Here is a 23991-nt window from a genome sequence, read left to right as displayed (position 1 = left end):
AATATAAGAATACAATATTTATATGATATTTTTGATTGAAATTTTTGTAGGAAGGGTGGGTGGGGAGGGAATAAATTTATGTATTTACGATGACAATAGAAAGAAATTCAAGTGATGTGTAAAAGTTTTAAATGATGTAATATTGTGTACTTGTTGTAAGATAAAAAATGAATAAAGAACCTTTCAGTAAGTGCAATATAAGATAAAATCATTTTACACTTTAACATCACTTAATATTCTATCAAAGTCTACTTCACATCAAATATCCGTCCCCCCACATACCCAACAATTATCCTTAAGCATAAAAAACATAAAGTATCCCCCCCCCCAACTTGGACATGTATGTACAAAGGGAAAAAGTCATATTCATTCATTACAATATTTTGTAAATGGCTCCCAAACATCTCTAAATTTCTTAAAATGCCACTGCTGCATGGCTTTTACAAGCTCCATTTTAAAGATGTGGCATAAAGAATTCCACCAAAAATTATAGTTCAGCCGGTCCCAATTTTTTCCAGTTTTTCATAATATGCTGAATGGCAACCCCTGTCATAATGAGTAAAGGTTTATTATTATTAGAAGATATTGGGCTCTTAACTCTCATTGATGTGCCAAATAACACAGTATCATACGATAATGCAACCGGATTTTCCAGTAAATTATTCATTTGACCCCAAATGGATTTCCAAAAGCTAAGTATCAATGAATAGTAAATGATCTAATGTCCCAGCTTCGAAATGACAGTGCCAGCATCTATTGGACTTAGAGCTATCTAATTTCTGTAAACAAACTGGGGTCTAAAATGCTCTATGTAATAAGAAAAACCAAGTTTGGCTCATAGATGCTGACCCCGTACATCTCATCCTCCAAGCCCAAATTCATGGCCATTAAGATGCGGTAATTTGATGCTTTATCTCAATCCTCCAATTGAAATTCACCGCGGCATGCATTTTCCTTTACCGTATACATTTGTTAACCTTTCTTGTGTACGACTTGTCCGTTGCTGCCACAGGTCATCCAATTTGTTTGTGAACACACGAATCAGCTGTTCTCAGTTCACAATCTTTACATTTTTTGGCCTACTGATACACAGTACTCACACAACATAGTCATCACCTTAAGCAACCAGCATTCAGCAATGAATTTCAACTGGAGGGATTCCTTCAACAGTCAGAAATTCTATCATGGCACATTGCTTAAATCACATTGATAAGTGGTCAGGGGACTGCTTTGGTATGTCCCTACATTTCAGGACTACTAGACACATTGCACTAGAAAGAAAGATTATGTTCTTACCTCGACAATCTTCTTTCTTGTAGATATGTCTAGTAGTCCTGAATTCTCACCCTGTAAGTTACTCCTGGCAGAATTCAGCACAACTATACATTGCAGAATTTGTGTTCTGCACTCCCTCTCCTGTGGTTCAATCAGATAGGCACTTCTCTGCAGCCTGAATTGCTGCCAATAACATCTTTGGGCAGCCAGAACAGGCTCTATAGGCTTCCCTCTACCGCAGTCACGCCCTCCATGATGTCACTTTCTCTTTAGAGGGAAGCTTGCACAGCCAGTGGCAGGGTGCCTAAATCAGCGTCCCAGAAGTACATAGGATGGATTGAGGACAATGGAGAGAGATTGAGAAGTGCTCACTGGGGGGGATGACAGGGGTAAGAGAGATGCTAACTTGGTGGGGGGGACAACAGGGGGGTGAGATGCTGACTTGGTGGAGGGATAACAGGGGGGGACAGGAGGGGGAGAAATATGCTGACTTGGGGGGGAATGGGAATTAGAGACATGCTGACTTGGTGGGGGATGGGGATGAGAGAGATGCTGGATGGAGAGGACAAGGGTAAGAAAAATGCTGGCTGGGGGGGCAGGGGTTGGGGAGATGTTGGCCAGGAGGGGTGATGGGACATGGGTGAGGGAGATGTTGGCCGGGAGGGGGAGTAACATTCTCTTTGTTTTCTCTACTATAATTGGCTTGTACCGATTTTCTGCCCCAGGCATTCAGAAAAGAAATCAAAACCCTGCTTTTCAAAAAATTCATCCAAATATCTTAACCCCTCCTCTTTTATCTCCAGAAGATTCACCTACCTTCAGATAACCTTCCCCCAAATTACCCACCTTAACACCTTCCAATTAAACAAATACCATATGGCAAATACCATAAATAGATTGTAACCTACCCTCTCTAACTGCATTCCATATGTATTTTTCATACAGTTCTTCACTGTCAGTTTAATTTCCATCCTATAAATTCACATAGAATTTTTCTTTTTTCAACCATCTTTATTTTCTCTTCTTTATTAATTTCCAGGTACTTTAGTTAGATTGTGAGCCTTCGGGACAGTAAGGGAATTTTTTAAGTACCTTCTTACTTCTCATTTATAATCTTAATGTATATTTTCTTCAAACCGCTTAGAACCTAACGGATGTAGCGGTATATAAGAAATAAATTACATTACATTACATTACTGTGCCATGCTTATGCTAGGAGCTACCTAGGCTGAAACTGCAGCCAGAGAGATGGGAAAAATTCTGCCTCAAATAAGCTTGGAAACCGGAATGCTTGTTTCTTCTGACTGCCTCTCCGACTCGCCAACCTGCCGGAAACCTCAACCCCCCAGCGGAACCCTCATGCACAGCAGGGGGAGGAAATGCAGTTGGCCCCTATCCAGTTTTAAAAAACTGCCACATAGCCACTCAGCCTGTGCTCATGCCCACTGCTCCCAAGGGACTGGTCCCTGGGCTTCCAGACCATTAATGCAGGGAAGGCAAGTACATGCACTGCAAAGCAGTCTGCCCCTTGGCTATAGACTTCTGACTTCAGAGTTTGAGCTCTCCTGCAGCCAGAGATGTCCCAAGCTGGGAACCTCTGCAGCACAAACAAAGAGCTTCACAATCAGATGAAAAATGCCCAAATGAAATTAAAAACTCAAGCAGAATAAGACAGGCTTCTATCATCTCATGTGAAGAGAGACAAACTGAGGAGTTACAGGACAGCCCAGATTGATGGGAGGCAGAGCAAAGAAAATGCTAATGAGGCTCTCTACATAGATCTTGTGGGAAGGGATCAACTACCCAAGAGTTCAGAAATGATGTCTCTATCACACTAGAATTACTCTACCAACATGTGCAATTTGAACAACCTATGTGAGCTAATAAAAAAGTTATTTCCACTTTTGCATTAGTTTTAGAATGTGTGTGTGTTAGGTGTCACATTGACTCAGGTTAGAGTCCTATCGACTTGATGAATTACAGATCAAAAAAGAAGTCTGTTTTATACTAATACAACACGGTCCTCCAGTGTCATCCCCATATTCCCTAGTAGCACGGCAAGTGCCTTCTGATCTAGGGACCATCTTCCAGCATTACACCTCGATTCTTTATGTCTCATCATCACGTTTTCTTGACAGAATGTTAAGTAGAAAAGGGAGATTATAGTATGTATAGACCAATCTCAAATTTATCTTTGTTGACAAAAATTCTGGAAAAAGTGGTAGTGAATCAGTTATCTGTATGTGAAGATAAATAATTTGGTGCATAGAAGACAATCTGGATACTGACAGCACCATAGTACAGAATCACTATTGGTTAATATTGTGGATCGTGTCCTAGTAAAAGCTGTCAAAGCTTAAGGTTAACAAGGCAATGGGGCCTAACAACCTACACCCCAGGGTGCTCAGGGAGTTGTGTGATGTCTTGGCGGAACCGCTATCCACGCTCTTCAATCTCTCCCTTAGTACGGGTAACGTCTCGTTGGACTGGAAGACGGCTAACGTCATTCCACTCCACAAAAAAGGCTCCAAGATGGAGACAGCAAACTACAGACCGGTGAGTCTCACATCAATAGTGTGCAAACTAATGGAAATCTAATCAAACGCCAAGTGGATACGATCCTGAACGAGGAGAATCTACGGGATCCCCGTCAACATGGATTTACTAAGGGGAGATCCTGCCAATCCAACCTGATCAGCTTCTTTGACTGGCTGACGAGGAAGCTGGATGTTGGGGAGTCCCTGGACATCGTATACCTGGACTTCAGTAAAGCATTCGATAGCGTACCACACCGCAGGTTGCTGAGCAAGATGAGTTCTATAGGATTGGGCGACACATTGACGAAATGGGTCGGGAACTGGCTTGGAGGTAGGCTTCAGAGGGTAGTGGTGAACGGAACCCCCTCCGAAATTACGGAGGTAATCAGTGGAGTGCCGCAGGACTCGGTCCTGGGCCCGATCCTATTCAACATCTTTATAAAAGACTTGGCAGAAGGGCTGCGAGGTAAAATAACATTATTCGCCGATGACGCCAAACTAAGCAATGTGGTGGGCAAAAGCACAACAGACATAAATTCAATGTTCAACATGATGCACGACCTATTCCTACTGGAGCGCTGGTCTAGATCCTGGCAACTCAGCTTCAATACCAAAAAATGCAAAGTCATGCACTTGGGCAGCCAAAATCCATGCAAGACTTACACCCTTAATGGCGAGATCCTAACAAGAACTAAAGCAGAACGAGACTTAGGGGTGATCATCAGTGAAAACATGAAGACTGCCAATCAAGTGGAGCAAGCTTCATCCAAGGCAAGGCAAATCATAGGTTGCATACGTAGGAGTTTCGTCAGCCGTAAGCCTGAAGTCATTATGCCATTGTATAGATCCATGGTGAGGCCCCACCTGGAATACTGTGTGCAATTCTGGAGGCCGCATTACCGTAAGGATGTGCTGAGACTGGAGTTGGTCCAGAGAATGGCCACCCAGATGGTCTCAGGACTCAAGGATCTCCCGTACGAGGAACGGCTGGATAAGTTGCAGCTGTACTCACTTGAGGAACGCAGAGAGAGGGGTGACATGATCGAGACATTCAAGTATCTCATGGGCCGCTTCAAGGTGGAAGAAGATATCTTCTTTTTCAAGGGTCCCGCGGCAACAGGGAGCATCCGTGGAAAATCAGGGGTGGGAAACTGCACGGGGACACCAGGAAATTCTTTTTCACTGAAAGAGTGGTTGATCACTGGAATAGTCTTCCACTTCAGGTTATTGAGGCCAGTAGCGTACCTGATTTTAAGGCCAAATGGGATAGACACATGGGATCTATTCACAGAGAAAGGTAGGGGAGGGTCATTGTGGTGGGCAGACTAGATGGGCCGTGGCCCTTATCTGCCGTCTATTTCTATGTTTCTATTATGGGTTCAATTACATTTAACAGTGGCATTTAATACAAAGTCACATAGAAAGTTTCTTGACTTATTTAAGGAAATGGGATTGGGGTCCACTGTTTTAGCCTGGTTGATTCTTGCTTGAAAAACAGGTGCCAAATACTTAAATATAATGGACAATTATCCAGTGAAATTATTAAGGGGTCCCTCAAGTTTTATCATTACCTCTCCTATTGTTTATTTGTATTTGGTTCCATTAGCTGCACTTTTGGCAAGTTGGAATATCGAGTTCCATTTATTTGAAAACAATATTGAGTTGTTTTTGTGAAAGAAAAATCAAGAAATGATGATGAAAGAGGTTGGTGAAAAATTAGAGAACTACGAGTGGTTTGGAGAACATGATTTAGGTCCTTTTTACTAAGCTGTAGTAAAGCACAGTTACTTACCGTAACAGGTGTTATCCAGGGACAGCAGGCAGATATTCTTGACTGATGGGGGACGGCACCGACGGAGCCTCGGTACGGACAATTTTAGAGTGATTGCACTCTAAGAACTTGGAAAGTTCTAGTAGGTCGCACCGCGCACGCGCAAGTGCCTTCCCGCCCGACAGAGGCGCGCGGTCCCCAGTTAGGATAAGCCAGCTAAGAAGCCAACCCGGGGAGGTGGGTGGGACGCAAGAATATTTGCCTGCTGTCCCTGGATAACACCTGTTACGGTAAGTAACTGTGCTTTATCCCAGGACAAGCAGGCAGCATATTCTTGACTGATGGGTGACCTCCAAGCTAACAAAAAGAGGGATGGAGGGAAGGTTGGCCATTAGGAAAACAAATTTTGCAAAACAGATTGGCCGAATGTCCATCCCGTCTGGAGAATGCATCCAGACAATAATGAGATGTAAAAGTATGAACTGAGGACCAAGTAGCAGCTTTGCAGATTTCCTCAATAGGAGTGGAACGGAGGAAAGCTACAGATGCTGCCATAGCTCGAACTCTATAGACCGTGACAGAACCTTCCAGTGTCAGTCCGGACTGAGCAAAAGAAAATGAAATGCACGCTGCAAGCCAATTTGACAACGTACGTTTAGAAACAGGACGTCCCAATTTATTCGGATCAAAGGACAGAAAGAGTTGGGGAGATGATCTGTGGGGCTTAGTACACTCTAAATAGTAAGCTAGAGCCCGCTTACAGTCCAAAGTGTGGAGAGCCTGTTCTCCAGAATGAGAGTGAGGTTTCGGAAAGAAGACAGGCAGAACAATAGATTGGTTGAGATGGAATTCAGAGACAACCTTAGGGAGAAACTTTGGATGTGTACGCAGAACCACCTTGTCATGATGAAAGACTGTAAAAGGTGGATCAGCAACTAGTGCATGGAGCTCACTGACCCTCCTGGCAGAGGTAAGAGCAATAAGGAAAAGTACCTTCCAAGTGAGAAACTTGAAAGGAGCGGTAGCCAAAGGTTCAAATGGAGGCTTCATTAAGGCGGAAAGAACCACATTGAGATCCCAGATTACAGGAGGGGCTCTGAGAGGTGGTTTCACATTGAAAAGACCACGCATGAATCTGGACACCAAGGGATGAGCCGAGAGAAGTTTTCCATGAACTGGCTCATGAAAAGCAGCAATAGCACTGAGGTGGACTCTGATGGAAGTAGACTTGAGGCCAGAGTCAGACAAAGAAAGTAGATAATCCAACAAAGTCTCCACTGCAAGGGAAGTGGGATCATGTTGATGAAGAAGACACCAGGAAGAAAACCGTGTCCACTTCTGATGGTAACATTGCAGAGTGGCCGGTTTCCTGGAGGCATCCAGAATGGAACGAACGGGCTGAGACAAAGAAGTATCATAAGAAGTCAGCCCGAGAGAAACCAAGCTGTCAGGTGCAGAGACGGAAGGTTGGGATGCAGAAGGGTCTCCTGATGTTGCGTAAGCAGAGAAGGAAACAGCGGAAGAAGAAAAGGCTCCCTGGCACTGAGTTGAAGTAGAAGGGAGAACCAATGTTGCCTGGGCCACCGTGGAGCAATCAGAATCATGGTGGCTCCTTCCCTCTTGAGCTTGAACAAGGTTCGTAACATGAGAGGCAGAGGAGGGAAAGCGTACAGGAACAGATTGGACCAATCGAGGAGAAATGCATCCGCTGCCAGACGGTGAGGAGAGTAGAGTCTGGAGCAGAATAGGGGCAGCTGGTGATTGTGAGGAGCTGCAAAGAGGTCTATCTGAGGAGTGCCCCACTGAGCGAAGATGGACTGTAGAGTTAAAGGATCGAGTGTCCACTCGTGAGGCTGGAGAATTCTGCTGAGCTTGTCCACTAAAGAATTCTGTTCTCCCTGAATGTAGATAGCTTTCAGGAATAGTTGGTGATCTGTGGCCCAAGCCCAAATCTTCTGGGCTTCCTGGCACAAGAGGCGAGAGCCTGTCCCACCCTGTTTGTTGATGTAGTACATCGCAACTTGATTGTCTGTGCACAGCAGGAGGACCTGAGGAAAGAGAAGATGTTGGAAGGCCTTGAGGGCCTAAAACATCGCTCTGAGTTCCAGGAAATTGATATGATGCTTCATTTCCTGGGCTGTCCAAAGTCCTTGAGTTTGGAACTCGTTCAAATGAGCTCCCCAGGCATAAGGGGAGGCGTCGGTGGTGATGACAAGTTGATGAGGAGGTAGATGGAACAGAAGACCTCTGGAGAGATTTGAGGATATCAACCACCATTGTAGAGACTGACGAAGAGATGATGTCACAGATATGTGTCGTGAGCAAGGATCCGTCGCTTGGGACCACTGGGTAGCTAGGGTCCATTGAGGAGTGCGCAGGTGAAGACGTGTGAAGGGTGTGACATGAACTGTGGAGGCCATGTGACCCAAGAGTATCATCATGTGCTTGGCAGAGATGGAACGTTGTGGAAGTACCTGCTGACATAGAGATTGAAGAGTGTGAAGACGGTTTGACGGCAGGAACGCTCTCATGAGGACTGTGTCCAGCACCGCTCCAATGAATTGAAGTCTCTGAGTGGGGATGAGATGAGATTTGGGTAGATTGATCTCGAACCCCAGAAGTTGGAGAAACAGGATGGTTTGGTTGGCGGCCAGGAGTACTGTCTGAGATGAATTGGCTTTTATCAACCAATCGTCCAGGTAAGGAAAGACCTGAAGGTGGTGAGAGCGTAGAAAGGCAGCCACCACAATCAGACATTTGGTGAACACTCTTGGAGAGGAGGCAAGGCTGAAGGGCAGCACCTTGTATTGGTAATGACAGTGATTGATCATGAAACGGAGGTACTGTCTGGAGGTCAGATTGACCGGTATGTGAGTGTATGCCTCTTTGAGATCGAGGGAGCATAGCCAGTCGTCTTGATTGAGAAGAGGGTAAAGAGTGGCTAAAGAAAGTATCTTGAATTTTTCTTTGACTAAGCATTTGTTGAGATCGCGAAGATCTAGAATTGGCCTGAGATCTCCTGTTTTTTTGGGAACTAGAAAGTAACGGGAGTAGAATCCCTGTCCCTTTTGATCTAGAGGAACTTCCTCTATGGCGTTCAAAAGGAGGAGGGATTGAACCTCCTGGAGAAGGAGGGAAGACTGAGGAGTGTTCAAAGCAGACTCTCTTGGCAGACTTTGGGCAGGAAGGGTCTGAAAGTTGAGAGAGTAGCCGTGGCGGATGATGTTGAGGACCCATTGGTCCGAAGTGATAACTTCCCACCGGCTGAGGAAAAAAGTGAGACGGTCACCTATAGGTTGAGGTAGGTGGGTAGATGTGTGGACGCTGACTATGCCCTGGAGAATCAAGTCAAAAGGGCTGCGTAGATTTTTGCTGTGGAGGTGGCTTCACAGGTTGCTGTTGCGGTGGCCTAGGAGTCTGTCGTTGTTGCTGACGTTGACGCCTAGGTTGCTGGGGAGCTGATGGCAATGGACGAGCCACATAACGGCGTTGATAGGCCGACTGCTGTCTGAAAGGCCGTGCCGGTGGAGCCTTCTTTTTTGTTTTGAGCAGAGTATCCCAGCGAGTCTCATGGGCGGAGAGCTTTTGAGTGGTCGAGTCCATGGATTCCCCAAAGAGCTCATCCCCCAGGCATGGGGCATTAGCCAACCGATCTTGATGGTTGACATCAAGCTCGGATACTCTAAGCCAGGCAAGGCGGCGCATGGCCACAGACATGGCCGTGGCTCTAGTGGTAAGTTCAAACGTGTCATAAATTGATCTTACCATAAATTTACGGAGTTGGAAAAGAGAAGATGAGCAGTGGTGGAAAGCCTGTCGTTTCCGCTCAGGAAGGTACTTTTCAAAGGAAGCCATGGTGGTAAGGAGATGCTTAAGATAAAAAGAAAAGTGAAAAGCATAATTACCAGATCTATTAGCTAACATTGCATTCTGGTATAACCTCTTACCGAATTTGTCCATGGCTTTGCCTTCTCTGCCAGGAGGGACAGAAGCATATACACTAGCTCCGGCGGACTTCTTAAGTGTAGATTCCACAAGCAGAGATTCATGTGGAAGCTGTGGCTTATCGAATCCAGGAATAGGGATTACTTTATATAATGAATCTAATTTACGGGGAGCTCCTGGGATGGTCAAAGGAGTCTCTAGGTTCTTATAGAAAGTTTCCCTCAAGATGTCATGAAGAGGGAGTTTCAAAAATTCCTTTGGAGGCTGGTCGAAATCAAGGGCATCCAGAAAGGCTTTGGATTTTTTAGACTCAGCCTCCAAAGGAATGGAAAGAGATTCACACATGTCCTTCAGAAAAGAAGTGAAAGACGTAGAATCATGTTTGGAGGATGGATCAGGAAGAGCAGAATCATCCTCATCCGAGGAACACTCACCCTCAGAAAGAAAAGGCTCTTCGGAGTCACCCCACAGATCAGGGTCCCTAATATGGGAGCTACAGTCTCGAGACTCCGGAGTAGAGGGTTCCAGATGTCAGGATTTGCGTGTCGACTTACCCGACCTCATAGATACGGTACTGGGAGACGTTAACGACTGCAACGGTGCCGAAGTTTGCACCAACTGATGCTGGGCTCTCGGTTCCGGTGCGAGGACTGGCATCGATATCGATGAGACAGAGTGGACCGGTACCGAAGCAGTGGACGCAGACAATAGAGGCTGCTCCACTGCCGGTACCGGTGGCTCAGACCGGACCGGGACTGGAAGGTTCGGTGCCAATAGAGCAGGGAGGAGTTGCTGTAACTGCTCGTTGAGCTGCACCTGTAGGACGGCTGCAATGCGCTCATCCAAAGAAGGCACCGGTACCGCCTTTTTCTTTTGCGGTACCTGCAGTGCCGCTCGACGCCCCGGAGATGAGGAGCCCGAGGTCGAGGGACTCACCTCGATGGGGGCGGAGCGCTTCCGCGGGCGCCTCACGGTCGGCAGGACTGGGCTCGCTGCAATCGAGACCGGAGGACGCTCCAGCGGAGAAGGCTTCTTAGCCGGCTTACCTGGGTGTTGCGACGCCGGCGCGGTATCGACGAAGAGGGTGCCGACTGAGATGGGGCCGATGCCGCAGGATCGGACATATCGGCACCGAAAAGTAAGCGCTGCTGTATCTGGCGATTTTTTAAGGTACGTTTTTTCAAAGTGGCACAGCGGGTGCAGGTGGAAGCCTGATGCTCAGGACCTAGGCACTGTAAGCACCAGTTGTGCGGGTCCGTGAGGGATATAGGCCGTGCACACCGCTGGCACTTTTTAAACCTGGCTGAGGGGGCATGAAAGTAAAAACGGCTTCTGCCAAATCGAAGGCCGAGGCCTCGATGATGGCAGCAGGCCCCGCCGGGGCAAAACCGAATGAAGAAAAAATAAAGAAATAAACTCTATATATTTTTTTTTTTTTAACGAAAAATAAAAGAAAGAAAGGAAAAATATTTTCCAAAAAGGTTTCGCGAGCGGGAAGGCGTATAAGAAAAATTTCAACAGTCGTTGAAAAATGCGACTTCTTAGCTCCGCGGAAACTAAGAAACTGGGGACCGCGCGCCTCTGTCAGGCGGGAAGGCACTCGCGCGTGCGCGGTGCGGCCTACTAGAACTTTCCAAGTTCTTAGAGTGCAATCACTCTAAAATTGTCGGTGCCATCACCCATCAGTCAAGAATATGCTGCCTGCTTGTCCTGGGATAAAGGTTTCTATTGTGGCCCGGGGTGCTAAATGCTCATAGGAATTCTATGAGCATCAGAGCATTTAGCGCTCCAGGCCGTGGTAGAAACCTCTACCGTGGCTTAGTAAAAAAAAGGGGAGGGGGGTGCTGAATGTGAAAAAAAATCTGTAGCAATGTGGGTAATGCGTCAGAATAGACCATTATAAATAATAATAATAATAATAACTTTATTTTTGTATACCGCCCTACCCCGAAGAGTTCTAGGCGGTTCACATTAGTTAGACAGAGATTACAAGTGGTTACATATCAAATTGATCATAGAGTTGCGAACAGCAAGGAGAGAGTAGTTACAAGTGGTTACATATCAAATTGATCATAGAGTTGCGAACAGCAAGGAGAGAAGTAGGGGGGAGAGGAGACGGGGGAGGGGAGTAGATCAGAAGGGGGGAGAAGGAGGATTGAAAAGGGGCATTAAGGATCTTGGTCTCGGAATAGGTGAGTTTTGAGTAATTTTCTAAAGTCGAGGTAGTTGTGGGCCTTGAGGACCATTTGGGCTATGTCTAAGATTAATGACATTAATTTAATACTGGCTGAAAAAATTAAGACCTTGGGGACTCACTGTGATTGTTCTTTGGTTGCTTTTTTTCATTTACGGTTTATTAAACAACTAAGACCATTTTTGAATGACTCTAATTTGGTAAAGATTGTGCATGCTTTAATAACTAGTTGATTTAATTATTGCAATTCCTTGTACAATGGATTAAGTAACAACTGTTTAGCAAGACTGCAACTAGTGCAAAATACTGCTGCTAAATTGTTAACTGGAAAATAGAAATCCGATCATGTTACACCTATATTAGTTAATTTGCACTGATTGCCTATTACAGAACAAATTACTTTTAAAATTTTGTTTGGTGTTTAAAGCTTTGAAGTGGAATGCCCTAGAGTATTTGTTAGATAAATTGAGTAAATATGCTCCAACACGTGTTCTGCATTCATCTCAGAAGAACTTGCTTCAAATCTCGGAGCACATTGCAAGACAAGGAGGCAAGCAGGAGAAAGCAGAAGAGAGAGACAGAGGATTTAGGGCAAAAGCAGAAGGAAGGAAGGCAAACCGAAGCTGAGAAGGGGAGAGAAGAGGCAGGAGACTAAGGGGATCGGCGAGAGTTAGCTCCGCCCACCCCTGACATCAGCCACCGAAACTCCCCCTTAAAAGGGGAGGGGCCAATCTCGGAGCACATTGCAAGACAAGGAGGCAAGCAGGAGAAAGCAGAAGAGAGAGACAGAGGATTTAGGGCAAAAGCAGAAGGAAGGAAGGCAAACCGAAGCTGAGCGGAGCCAACGGCGCCCAGCCGTTCGGCGCGCGGCGAAGGCGAGCGGTAAAGGCGCTCGCCTTAGCGAGAGCGCCTTTGCGAAGGGCCTTGCAAGGGACGAGTATCTACTATCAAGTATCTACTATCAAGAACACCGAGGAGGACTAAACGGTAAGGAAGCGACAAACACAGAAGGTAAGGAAGAGACAGACGCCAAGGGAACAAACCCACACATACAATCAAGGTGAGGTAGAGCGGAGACAGCACACACAAAAGACACAGCAAGGCAAGCAACATAAGGAAACAGCAGGCAAGGGACACAAGCACACACAAGGGAAGTAAGAAATGGAAGCCCAAAGAAGTCAGAAGGTGAGCTTTCCGGTCTTCTGTATCGGCTGCAATATGTATGACTACCTCCCTTCGGGGATCCAGGCATACATTTGCAATCGATGCATGGAGATGGATAGCTTGAAATGTCAGGTAAGACTATTGGAAGGAACAGTGATGGAACTCGAAGACAGAATCCGAGCACAGGAGAAGATTCTAGTGGAGTACAGCCCAAACGACGAGGTCAAGAAACTAGAAATGTTCATAGAGGAAGCTCATCAGCACCACGTAGAGATCCCAGGGCTGGAAAACTGTACTCAGGAAACCCATGTGAGGAGAGAAGACACCCATGCAAACCCAGAAGAAACCGAAGACGAGGTAGGAGACAACCGCACACCAGGAGGAATAGTGAGAGCACAGGAAGACATCGCCCCACCCAAAGAACAGGAAACAATTTCAAGAGTATCATTGGAGGAAGAAGACTGGCCCTACTCCAAGGACGTGGACCTACGCCCCCCAAGGAACTCCCGAATAAAGAAGATGGGGATCATCGTAGGCGACTCCATTATACGACATGTGGACAGCCACACCGCAGGAGGAAGAGAGGACAGAGTCGTCACCTGTCTGCCTGGAGCAAGAGTGAAGGATGTGACCAACAGGATCTCCAGGATCATAGATGGCGCAGGGGGAGAGGACACCGCTGTGCTTATCCACGTGGGAACAAATGATGTGAGCGGGCGGAAGTATGACAGGGAAGAGCTGAAGGGCCAGCTCCGCTCACTCGGAAGACAACTGAAGATCAGGGAGGTGAAGGTGGCCTTCTCTGAGATCCTCCCAGTACCAAGAGCGGATGGAAAGAGACAAGGGGAATTGCAAGTAATCAACGCCTGGATGAGACGATGGTGCGAAGAAGAAGGCTTCGACTTCGTGCGCAACTGGACGGCGTTCTGGGGAAAAAGCAAGTACTACAGAAGGGATGGACTACACCTCAACAAGGAAGGAGCACGAGTTTTGGCAGGCAACATGAAGAAGGCAATCGAGAAGGCTTTAAACTGAAAGATAGGGGAAAGCCGACAGTCGACCACCGGTCGATGGCACGGATAGCAGGATGCCCTGGCGAAGAAGCCAAGGACTACTACTCCTACACAAGAGAAGACGACCTCACAGCCAATAAGGGAGAAAAAGCAGGAATGGACAACTCAGACACAGGAGAGGACGAACACACAGCAAACAAGGGTGATAACACAGGAGCAGTAAAGGATACCGTAATTGAAACTATAGGGACGGCCAAGAGTAGAAGGTCCAAAAAGGTAACACAAAGGGAACTTAGATGTATGTATACAAATGCTAGAAGTCTAGGTAACAAAATGGGGGAACTAGAGACAATAGCGAGACATGACATATTGGATATCATTTGCATAACAGAAACATGGTGGAATGAAGAAAACAAATGGGACACAGTACTTCAGGGATACAAACTGTATAGAAGAGATCGAGTAGGGCAGAAAGGTGGAGGTATTGCTCTATATGTTAAGGAGGGAATAGATTCTGTTGAAATGGTTACAACAGAAATGAAAGAGAAGCTTGAGTCACTCTGGATCAAAATTCCTGGTCAATATGGCGCAGATACGAAAATTGGCCTTTACTATCGTCCTCCAGGACAGGCGGAGGAAACTGACTCAGAAATGATGGAGGAAATCAAACAAGAATGCAAGACGGGCAATGTAATTATATTGGGAGACTTCAATTTCCCAGGGATAGACTGGAAACTAGCAACCTCCAACTGCGGCAAGGAGGCCAAGTTCCTGGAGGTGCTAGGGGATTGCTTCCTGGAACAAATGGTAAAAGAGCCAACAAGAGGCAACGCCACCTTGGACTTGGTCCTTAATGGCCTCACGGGACCGATAACAGAAGTGGAAGTCGTGGTTCCACTGGGAACGAGTGATCACAATGTAATCAACTTTAAACTTGACATCGGGAAAGGGAAACATGCCAAAACCTTAACCACCACCTTAAACTTTAAAAAGGGTAAATACGATCGCATGAGGGCCATGGTAGAAAAACGACTAGAGAAGATGGTGGACAAACTTGAAACGGTAGATCAGGCATGGTCCCTACTGAAAAATACTATCACAGAAGCACAAGATCTCTACATTCCGAGGATTTCCAAAGATCAGAGAACAAACAGCAAAAGAGAACCGGCATGGCTTACCATACAGGTGAAGGAAGCCATAAAAGAAAAGAAGGACTCTTTCAAAAAATGGAAATGCATAAAGACAACCGAAGCCTGGAACAAACATAAAGATGATCAGAAGAAATGTCACAAGGCGGTGAGGGATGCCAAACAGGATTATGAGGAAAAAATAGCCCAGGAGGCCAAAAACTTCAAGCCCTTCTTTAGATACGTGAAAGGGAAAAAACCTGCAAAAGAGGCAGTGGGACCCCTGGACGACCAGGGAAGAAAAGGGTACATCAAGGAAGATAAACAAATCGCAGACAAACTAAATTCCTTCTTTGCGTCTGTCTTTACGAAGGAAGACACCTCAACAATACCTGAAGCAGAGAAAGTGTTTCCAGGAGAAATAGAAGACAGCCTCACCACAGTTGAAGTGGACTTAGACCAGATATACTATCAGATCGACAAACTTAAAAGTGACAAATCCCCTGGACCGGATGGAATTCACCCGAGAGTCTTAAAGGAATTGAAGGTTGAAATCGGAGAGTTATTGCAAAAACTTGCAAACCTGACAATCAGAACTGGACAGATACCGGACGACTGGAGGATAGCGAACGTCACGCCAATTTTCAAAAAAGGATCGAGAGGGGAACCGGGCAACTATAGGCCTGTGAGTCTTACGTCGGTCCCCGGCAAGATGGTTGAAGCACTGATCAAGGATAGCATAGTCCGGCACTTGGACGCACACGACTTGATGAAACCCAGTCAACATGGATTCAGGAAAGGGAAATCGTGTTTGACGAATTTACTCCAATTTTTTGAGACCGTGAACGAGCAAATTGATAGTGGGAAGCCTGTGGACATAATATACTTGGACTTCCAGAAAGCGTTCGACAAAGTTCCACACGAAAGACTTCTCAGGAAACTACAAAGCCATGGCATAGAGGGAGATATACAAAGATGGATAGGCAAATGGCTGGAAAACCGAAAGCAGAGAGTGGGCATAAATGGGAAGTTCTCCGACTGGGAGAAAGTGACTAGTGGAGTACCCCAGGGCTCGGTACTTGGGCCGATCCTTTTTAATATTTATATCAATGACCTGGAGGAAGGAACATCCAGTGAGATCATCAAGTTTGCAGACGATACAAAACTATGCCGGGCGATCAGATCGCAGGAGGATAGAGAGAAACTCCAGAGCGACTTGTGTCGGTTAGAAACATGGGCGGAGAAATGGCAGATGAAGTTCAATGTGGAGAAATGCAAGGTAATGCATTTAGGAAATAAGAATAAGGAATACGAGTATACAATGTCAGGTGCAACTCTGGGGAAGAGTGAACAAGAAAAGGACCTGGGTGTACTGATAGATAGGACCCTGAAGCCGTCGGCACAATGCGCGGCAGCGGCAAAGAAGGCAAATAGAATGTTGGGCATGATAAAGAAAGGAATCTCGAGTAGATCGGAGAAAGTTATAATGCCGCTTTATAGGGCAATGGTCAGACCACACTTGGAATACTGCGTCCAACATTGGTCTCCCTACCTAAAGAAGGATATAAAACTGCTGGAGAGGGTGCAGAGACGAGCGACAAAACTGGTGAAGGGTATGGAGAGACTGGAATATGAGGATAGACTTATAACACTAGGATTGTTCTCCCTTGAGAAAAGGAGACTGCGTGGGGATATGATCGAGACCTTCAAAATACTGAAAGGAATCGACAAAATAGAGCAGAGAAGATTATTTACACTGTCCAATTTGACACGGACTAGAGGACATGTAATGAAGCTAAGGGGGGGCAAGTTCAGGACTAATATCAGGAAGTTCTGCTTCACTCAGAGGGTGGTTGACGCCTGGAATGCCCTCCCAGAGGAGATTATTGAGGAATCGACCGTCCTAGGCTTCAAGAGCAAACTAGATGCATATCTCCTTAATAGAGGCATATAAAGATATGGTGGACTATAAATTACGCCAGGTGTACACCTGGCAGGGCCTCCGCGTGTGCGGATCGCCGGACTTGATGGACCGAAGGTCTGATCCGGAGATGGCAGTTCTTATGTTCTTATGTTCTAATTACCATCATTGGCTAAAGTAAATTGACTGGAACATGGAAAAGAGCATTCTGTTATGATGGACTTAACTTGTGGAATAAGCTGCCAATTGAATTGCGATGGAAAGTTACTTGGGTTTTTATAAGCTATTGAAAATGTGGCTTTTTACTGAAAACTTTTGTATTGTGGAATGAGCACTATAATATGGATAGTAAAGAAAGTCACACTGCTATGGCTAAAAGCTATTTATTGGAGAAAGCAGGTGGTCTGAGCATGCATCAGGATTGCACACTCGCGATCCGTGCGGTCAGAGGGGGGCATTCCTCCAATCGCCATAATTTTAATTTGTTCGTGTTGTGAATTCGTCGGGTCTGCGGGAATCAGCCATAGATTGCCCCCGGAAAAAAAGTTAGTGTTATGTTCACAGTGTTCAACGTCCTGTGCTATCACTGTGTTATGTTCACAGTGATAGCACAGGAAGTTGAAAAAGATGTGTGTGTGCAATAAATCAGCTCCATAACTCAAAAGGGAAGCATTCTTGTTTACACAAGACATTTGCACATACCTTGAGGCTGTTCACACATTTGAAAGAATATTTGCATTTCTTTGATTTCCATTTTCCCTTGCCCCAGCCTTTGCGTCCAGGAGCATTCGTGGTATTTGTGGGCGTATCTGGGCGTTCAGTGTTAGTACCACTTTCAATGCTGACAGCATCATCCTACAAACAAAACATAATCATTAAGCTAGGGATGGAATGAAAGGAAGATTCACCTATACCCATGTACATGTATACACATCCCAGAAATAGGTTCCATTAGTTCTATATGGTGCATCTTGATTTACTTAGTGTAGTCAAGTCACACACCGGACACACAACTTAAGAAATGTAATTTTAAGAACCATGGGTACTGTTCAAATGAAATAAGACTGGATTTCTTTTGAGGACTGACTATAAAACCAGAAATAGTCTGGATTATACAGTATTTTTATTTTTTTATTTATTCAGTTTTCTATACCGTTCTCCCAGGGGAGCTCAGAACGGTTTATATGCATTTATTCAGGTACTCAAGCAGTTTTCCCTGTCTGTCCCACAGGGCTCACAATCACAGGGCTCACAATAATATCAAGTACCTGTGCACTTGATATTATACAACTGTATGAATTTGTCTTATTGTCCATGCTTGTATGGAACACAAAAATTAATGGCTGAATCCCAAATTAGCAGCAGAAAAAAAATTATACATCCTATATACAGTAGTTAATTTTTCTTTCTAAGTAGTAATAAATTTAAAATAAACTAGAGAAAATATTTCTTTACTCTACTCTATATGTAATTAAATTCTGCAATTTGTTGCCAGAGAATGTGTTGAAAGCAGTTAGCAGGGTTTAAAAAAGGTTGAATAATTTTCAAAAAGAAAAGTCTATAAGCTATTATTAAGGTGGACTTGAGAAAATCCACTGCTTATTCCTACTTTAAGCAACATAAAATCTGTTTTACTCCTTTGGGATTTTGCCAGATAAGTGTGATCTGAACTGGCCATTGTTAGAACAAGGATACCAGACCTTCATTTTGTCCCAGTATGACAACTTACATTTGTTCTACAATTGTTTTTAGATTTAAATTAAACAAAAAAATACTAAGGTGAAAACTTCAGTAAAACAAGACAACTTTATTAATTTATAGCTCTGATAACAGTCTTGCATATAGCCACAATTTATTTTCCTCTCAAGTTGACCAATTAGCTTATGGCCATTAATTGGGAAAATGGAAATGTCAGCCATTTTCTGGCCACAGCACAAGTGGCCTTAGTGTAAGAGGCATACTAAGGCCACTTTTGCCACAGCTTTAGTAAAAGGACCACATAGTAAACAACAGCAGTTAAAGACCATCCGGTCTGCCCAGAAAAATGGCCATGGTTGAACCTGCCGCTCTGTACAGGCTATCCCCCATCCTTTGTTGTTGGGGTTATCTACTGATCCGTCCAGATTACCCACCACCCCCTCAAACTCCCCATGCTGTCTTTTTTATGTAGGTCAGTTACTTTTCACTTAAGTGGAAATACCCTATACTATTTTTTTTCCTCTTATGTAGTGAATTCTGTCACTGCTTTCAACCCCACCCAAGGTGGCCCATCACTTCCCATTAATAATAATTTATTCTTATATACCGCCATACCGAAAAAGTTCTAGGTGGTTCACAACAAGGTGAGCTAATACATGGGATACAGATAAAATACAAATTAGAATAATGGACTTAAAAAACATATAAAGACAGAAAGCATTTACAATATAATGCAGAAAATACCGGCATGGCAGGAAAAGAAGTAATACATAGAACAGATAAAATGCATCAAGGTGAATATAAGAACTTGATTGAAAAAAAATGAAACAGAATGCATTAAGATATCAGCCTATCAAAGAGTTGAGACTTTAACAATTGTCTAAAATCAAGATAGGAAGAGTATTTAATGAGTAATTTCCACTGAAGAAAAACTGACACACAAAAAAGAAGGGGGGGGGGGGGGTAACCTGTTCGCTCCTACTGCCTACAAGTTTTTGACTACGGTTAAGTGAACTCCTCTTCCCTTCTGTGTCTGTTACCGTGTCTTCAACAACTGCAACAAGTCGAAGTATCTTGCACACAGCCTTGACCAAAGATGTCACAACACAAATAGTACACACTAGCACTGCGCATTTTGGCACATTTTCACCTAATCTTCTGAAGTTCGACTCAGGTATTTCCTACCCGCCCTTCCTACACTGTACTGGGATGGCCCAAAAGAGACATTCAACCGGAGAGAAAGATAAACAACAACAAAAATGTCCTTCAGTTGGCTGTATTGTGTTTTATAAATGCAGAACGTTACCGATCACCGAAATGTAGCCGTTTTCCATTCAGCGTAGACTTCACAAATGACAAACGCGATAAGTATTCCAATGATATGATCAAAATTTTTAAAAAAAGCATGCATATAGGGCAAAGCTTTGCGTGGGATGAATGACAACCAAAGTTCGCCTTAATAATATCGTGCAGAAAATAACGTAAGACAGTGACGGGTCCCAGTATCTCACATAAGAGCAAGTAACAAGGGCCTCATCCACTTTCCTCTGTTACCGCACCCTCACCCCCAAGAAAGCGCGCGTCCTTCACCGCACTGAACCTCTTGAGCCTCGCCGGGGAGAAACCATCTTTCCCCGTAGCCCGACACTCACATTCTCGTCCCCGGAAAGATCCGGGTTACTATTCTCGTCGCTACTCATCTTCTGTTTTTTCGCCGGCATTTCGTTTCCCGCCCCGGCTCCACTCTCGGACATCTTCCCCGCAGCCGCCGTAAAGCGCGAGACTTCCAGGCGGCCGACGAAAAACTGTCGCGAAAAATGCCGAAGAGCCTACGTCGCTGTGCAGAAACAAAAACAAAACAAAAAAAAAAATCAAAACCCCACGTTTCAAGAAAAGTACAGTCCCTAGATTGTCTAACAGTTCCCCCAGAATTAGGCTACTTTTTCTGGTCATGTTTGAAAGACAAGCCCCGACCTCAACTTACCTGACAACCCCCCAATCCTGTAGTCTTCCATCCACTCAACCACAGTGAGCCATAGCTTTCAAATAGGAACCAACCTCCATCAATCAATAATTTCGACATAGAACTTGAGTAGAATTTTCATCTGATTGCCCAAAAGCATGCTTGTAACTTCAAGCTTCCCAGCAACATCAGTGTGGGTTATTTAAAAGATTTTGCATCAGGGCTGAGACTAGCAAAAGCAAGGTGGCCTGCTGGCATTTTAATCCACATACTCAGCACAGCTCTATCAGTCACTAAAGTAATCCACACACATGGATATTATTTCCAGACCATTAATGGTTTATGCCAGTGTATTGCAAACTGTGTTCCTCCTGAGATTTCAGGTATGCTGCGACATGCTGGAGTGGAGGAAAGGCGCTGGCTGACTGCTTTCCCTCCGTGCATCTTCCCTGCCAGCACCCCTTTCCCCTACAGGCAGGTCAGGGCCCATCTGGAAGGCCTTCATGCGGATGTCAACATCCGCACACTTCTGGATGCCTCGAGCCATGGCCACTATGTTTAGTGTGCCGCAGCTCGACAAAGTTGGCGGGACACTGATTTACACAGACTTAGAGGTCAGATAACTGGGACAAGGTTTCAGAACAACTATTTACATGGTCTGTATCCATGATCAGACAGATCTAGGCAGCAATTTAGTAACATACTGTGCTTTGTAATAACTTTTACACCTGTGACTCCTTCCCTCACACTGAAAAAAATGATCAGTGCTATTCTATAAATGAAGTGAAATGTGGTGCAAATCCTCATACCTAAATTAGGTACAGATCCCCCTTATTGTACAATTTATACATATAAATTCTAGGAATGCCCCTGATTTGCTCAAATTTGCTCATGCTAGTCAAAGCACTATATATATAATTTACATTAGTGGTTGGGCTAGTCCTGGGCACATGGCTTACATTTATTTATTTGGGTTTATATCCTATCTTCCCAGAAGAGTTCAGAACATAGTGCTTATCTTATTATAATGATTTATGATCCAAAAAAGGTGGTCATTTTCAACAGGGTCAAAGGTAAAACTGGAAAATCTGTGTCTAAACATGATCTCCAGCTCATCTCTTGCCAGATGATTGGCTCACAAAGCACATTCTTAGCCACTGATTGGCCAGTTTTATCATGGGCATTCATATGAAAGCTATTGTTAAGGCTGTATATTGGTTTGATTGTCTATCCATATTTCTTATTAACCCTATTTCAAGTAAACATTTTCCCAGTATGATAACTACTGAAAATGCAACCATTACCTTAAAATTCCATGTTTTGTGTCAAACAGTGGAGACATGGTTGTGGCTGAAGAAAAAACTTTGATGAAATTAAATTTCTTTACATTTTGTTTTATATACTGCTTTCTTCATAAATGAACCCAGAATGCTTTACAACCTCATGTAAATAATCAGAAATACAGAAAAAAACACACCACAATAGCACACCTCAAAATAGAAACAAAGCAATAGCAGACCTGCTTTTCCCTTCTTGTGCCCCTGTATGTGGTGGGCTCAGATTTGGAAGGTGGTGGAAATAATGCTGGGAGAGGAGTACAAATTTGCCGTTGTCCATATAGTGGGCTCAGATGTAGAAGGTATAGTAGGAGATGATGTTCACATTGCCCAGGTTGCACATTGTGCTGTCTTCATACTCCTTTATAATTTAATTTCTGGCACTTACAACACATTCCCTCTCACCAGGGCCGCAGAGAGAAAATCTGGACCCCGGTACAAAATTCTACACACATGTATGTGTGTATATTATTATTTATTTCTAACAATCGTGATGTTTCTTGGGCTTCAATGGGCCCTGGAGCGATGTACCAGCTGCATGCCCCTCTCCTCAGGCCTGCCTCTCACTGCCAACTCAACATCTCTTTCCCACCTCACATCCTGAATGCCTGAGTAAATAACCAGGCTTGATCGTCTTCCTAAACCCTAAAAATAAATCAGTCCTGGCTGCACTTCAAAGGGTATAGTATTCTATAAGGCAGGAGACACACAGGTGAATGTCCTCTACTTAATTTCAGTAAGTTTGATATGGTAGAATGTCAGTGCCATAAGAAGAAATTGCTAAAACTTGGAGTGCCCTGTATACTAGTGAGTGTGCCACAGCACTGGCAACAAATATAGTTCTTGAAGTATAGGCAATACGCAGTTTGTTGATACTATTTGGGTTTCTGCCAAGTACTTGTGACCTGGATTGGCTACTGTTGGAAACAGGATACTGGGCTAGATGGACCACTGGTCTGATCCAGTTTGGCTATTCTTATGTCCCCCATCAGAACCTCACAGCTGTGTCTGCAACAGCTGTAGTCATTGTATGTTATGCTCTGGAAGATTCAAGTATAATCCTATCTTGACTAGACTACTGTAATGTAACACTAGTTCATTGCTCTAAAACATCATTATCGCATCTACAACTAGTTCAAAATGCAGCAGTAAGACTCATATATGGATTATGGAAATTGGAACACCCCCAGCCTTACTGTATGAAACTACATAGGCTGCCCATAACTGCAAGGTCCCCAGCTACCAACAGTGTTAGTCATCCTACTCCAGGGTGCCTCCAACGGATATTCCACCAAAAATCTTTTCCACTTAAAATTTCCAGCATGCAATAATATAAAGTTTATCAGGCAATTACCTTATTCAGCCAATATCAATTAGCAAAATGCTGAAATCAACTACCACTTACACTACGATCTTGTGACTATTATCTCAGGTTCAGAAAAGTTTTAAAAGCATTTCTATATCAAGTGAAGGAGCTAACCCTGAAGTAACTGAAATGGTCATTGTAAAAGTATATTTCTAGACTGTCTAATGCAACTCCTGGGACATAGCGATGATCCAATGATAACCCACTTGAACTTGTGACTATCCCCCTCTTCTACAAAACTGCGATAGCAGTTTTTAGCACAGTAAGCTGCACTGAATGGCCCACGCCGCTCCCGACGCTCTTAGAGTTCCTAACAACGTCAGGAGCAGCACGGCTCTCTGTGCTACAAACTGCTAGTGCAGTTTAAGAGACGAGGGGGTATGCATTTGTAACTATGACCTAACTGTATTAGTAGCTGTACTAGCAACTCTACTGAATGGGTAACTGATCCAACCTGTTGTAATATAATCCAACCTTGAACTGAATAGGTAAAGGTGGAATAGAAAACCCGATTAACAACATGCGAGGGGACACTGAAAAGTTCTTAGCCCAACCAACAAAGTTGGGGTATTCTCCATCGATGCTATATACTTAGTCCAGTAATTTTTCACTTTTATCACTCCATTGGAAAAACATGGAAAGAAAAAATGGAAAATTGCTGGACTAAGTGACCCAGTGAG

The 23991-nt window shown here is 44.4% G+C and overlaps 1 protein-coding gene across 2 annotated transcripts in view; it reads right to left on the bottom strand.

The window, feature by feature from the left end:
- The window catches only part of EED (embryonic ectoderm development), a 75432-nt gene extending 53973 nt beyond the window's left edge, over positions 1-21459 (bottom strand). Inside the window, exons 1-2 of one of the 2 annotated variants that reach the window (XM_033948678.1) lie at positions 20630-21459; positions 17650-17802 (exon numbers count right to left, since the gene is read on the bottom strand). In XM_033948678.1, coding sequence (XP_033804569.1) covers positions 17650-17802; positions 20630-20728 — 252 coding nt within the window. In that variant the 5' untranslated portion in view covers positions 20729-21459. Of the gene's footprint in view, positions 1-17649; positions 17803-20297; positions 20465-20629 lie in introns of those variants that run through there. The other variant, XM_033948677.1, reaches the window with a different exon arrangement.
- Between the last annotated feature and the right edge of the window lie 2532 nt (positions 21460-23991).

The sequence above is a fragment of the Geotrypetes seraphini genome, chromosome 6 (assembly GCF_902459505.1).
Source record: "Geotrypetes seraphini chromosome 6, aGeoSer1.1, whole genome shotgun sequence".
Lineage (NCBI taxonomy): Eukaryota > Metazoa > Chordata > Amphibia > Gymnophiona > Dermophiidae > Geotrypetes > Geotrypetes seraphini.
This window is presented reverse-complemented; position numbering and strand designations above follow the sequence as displayed.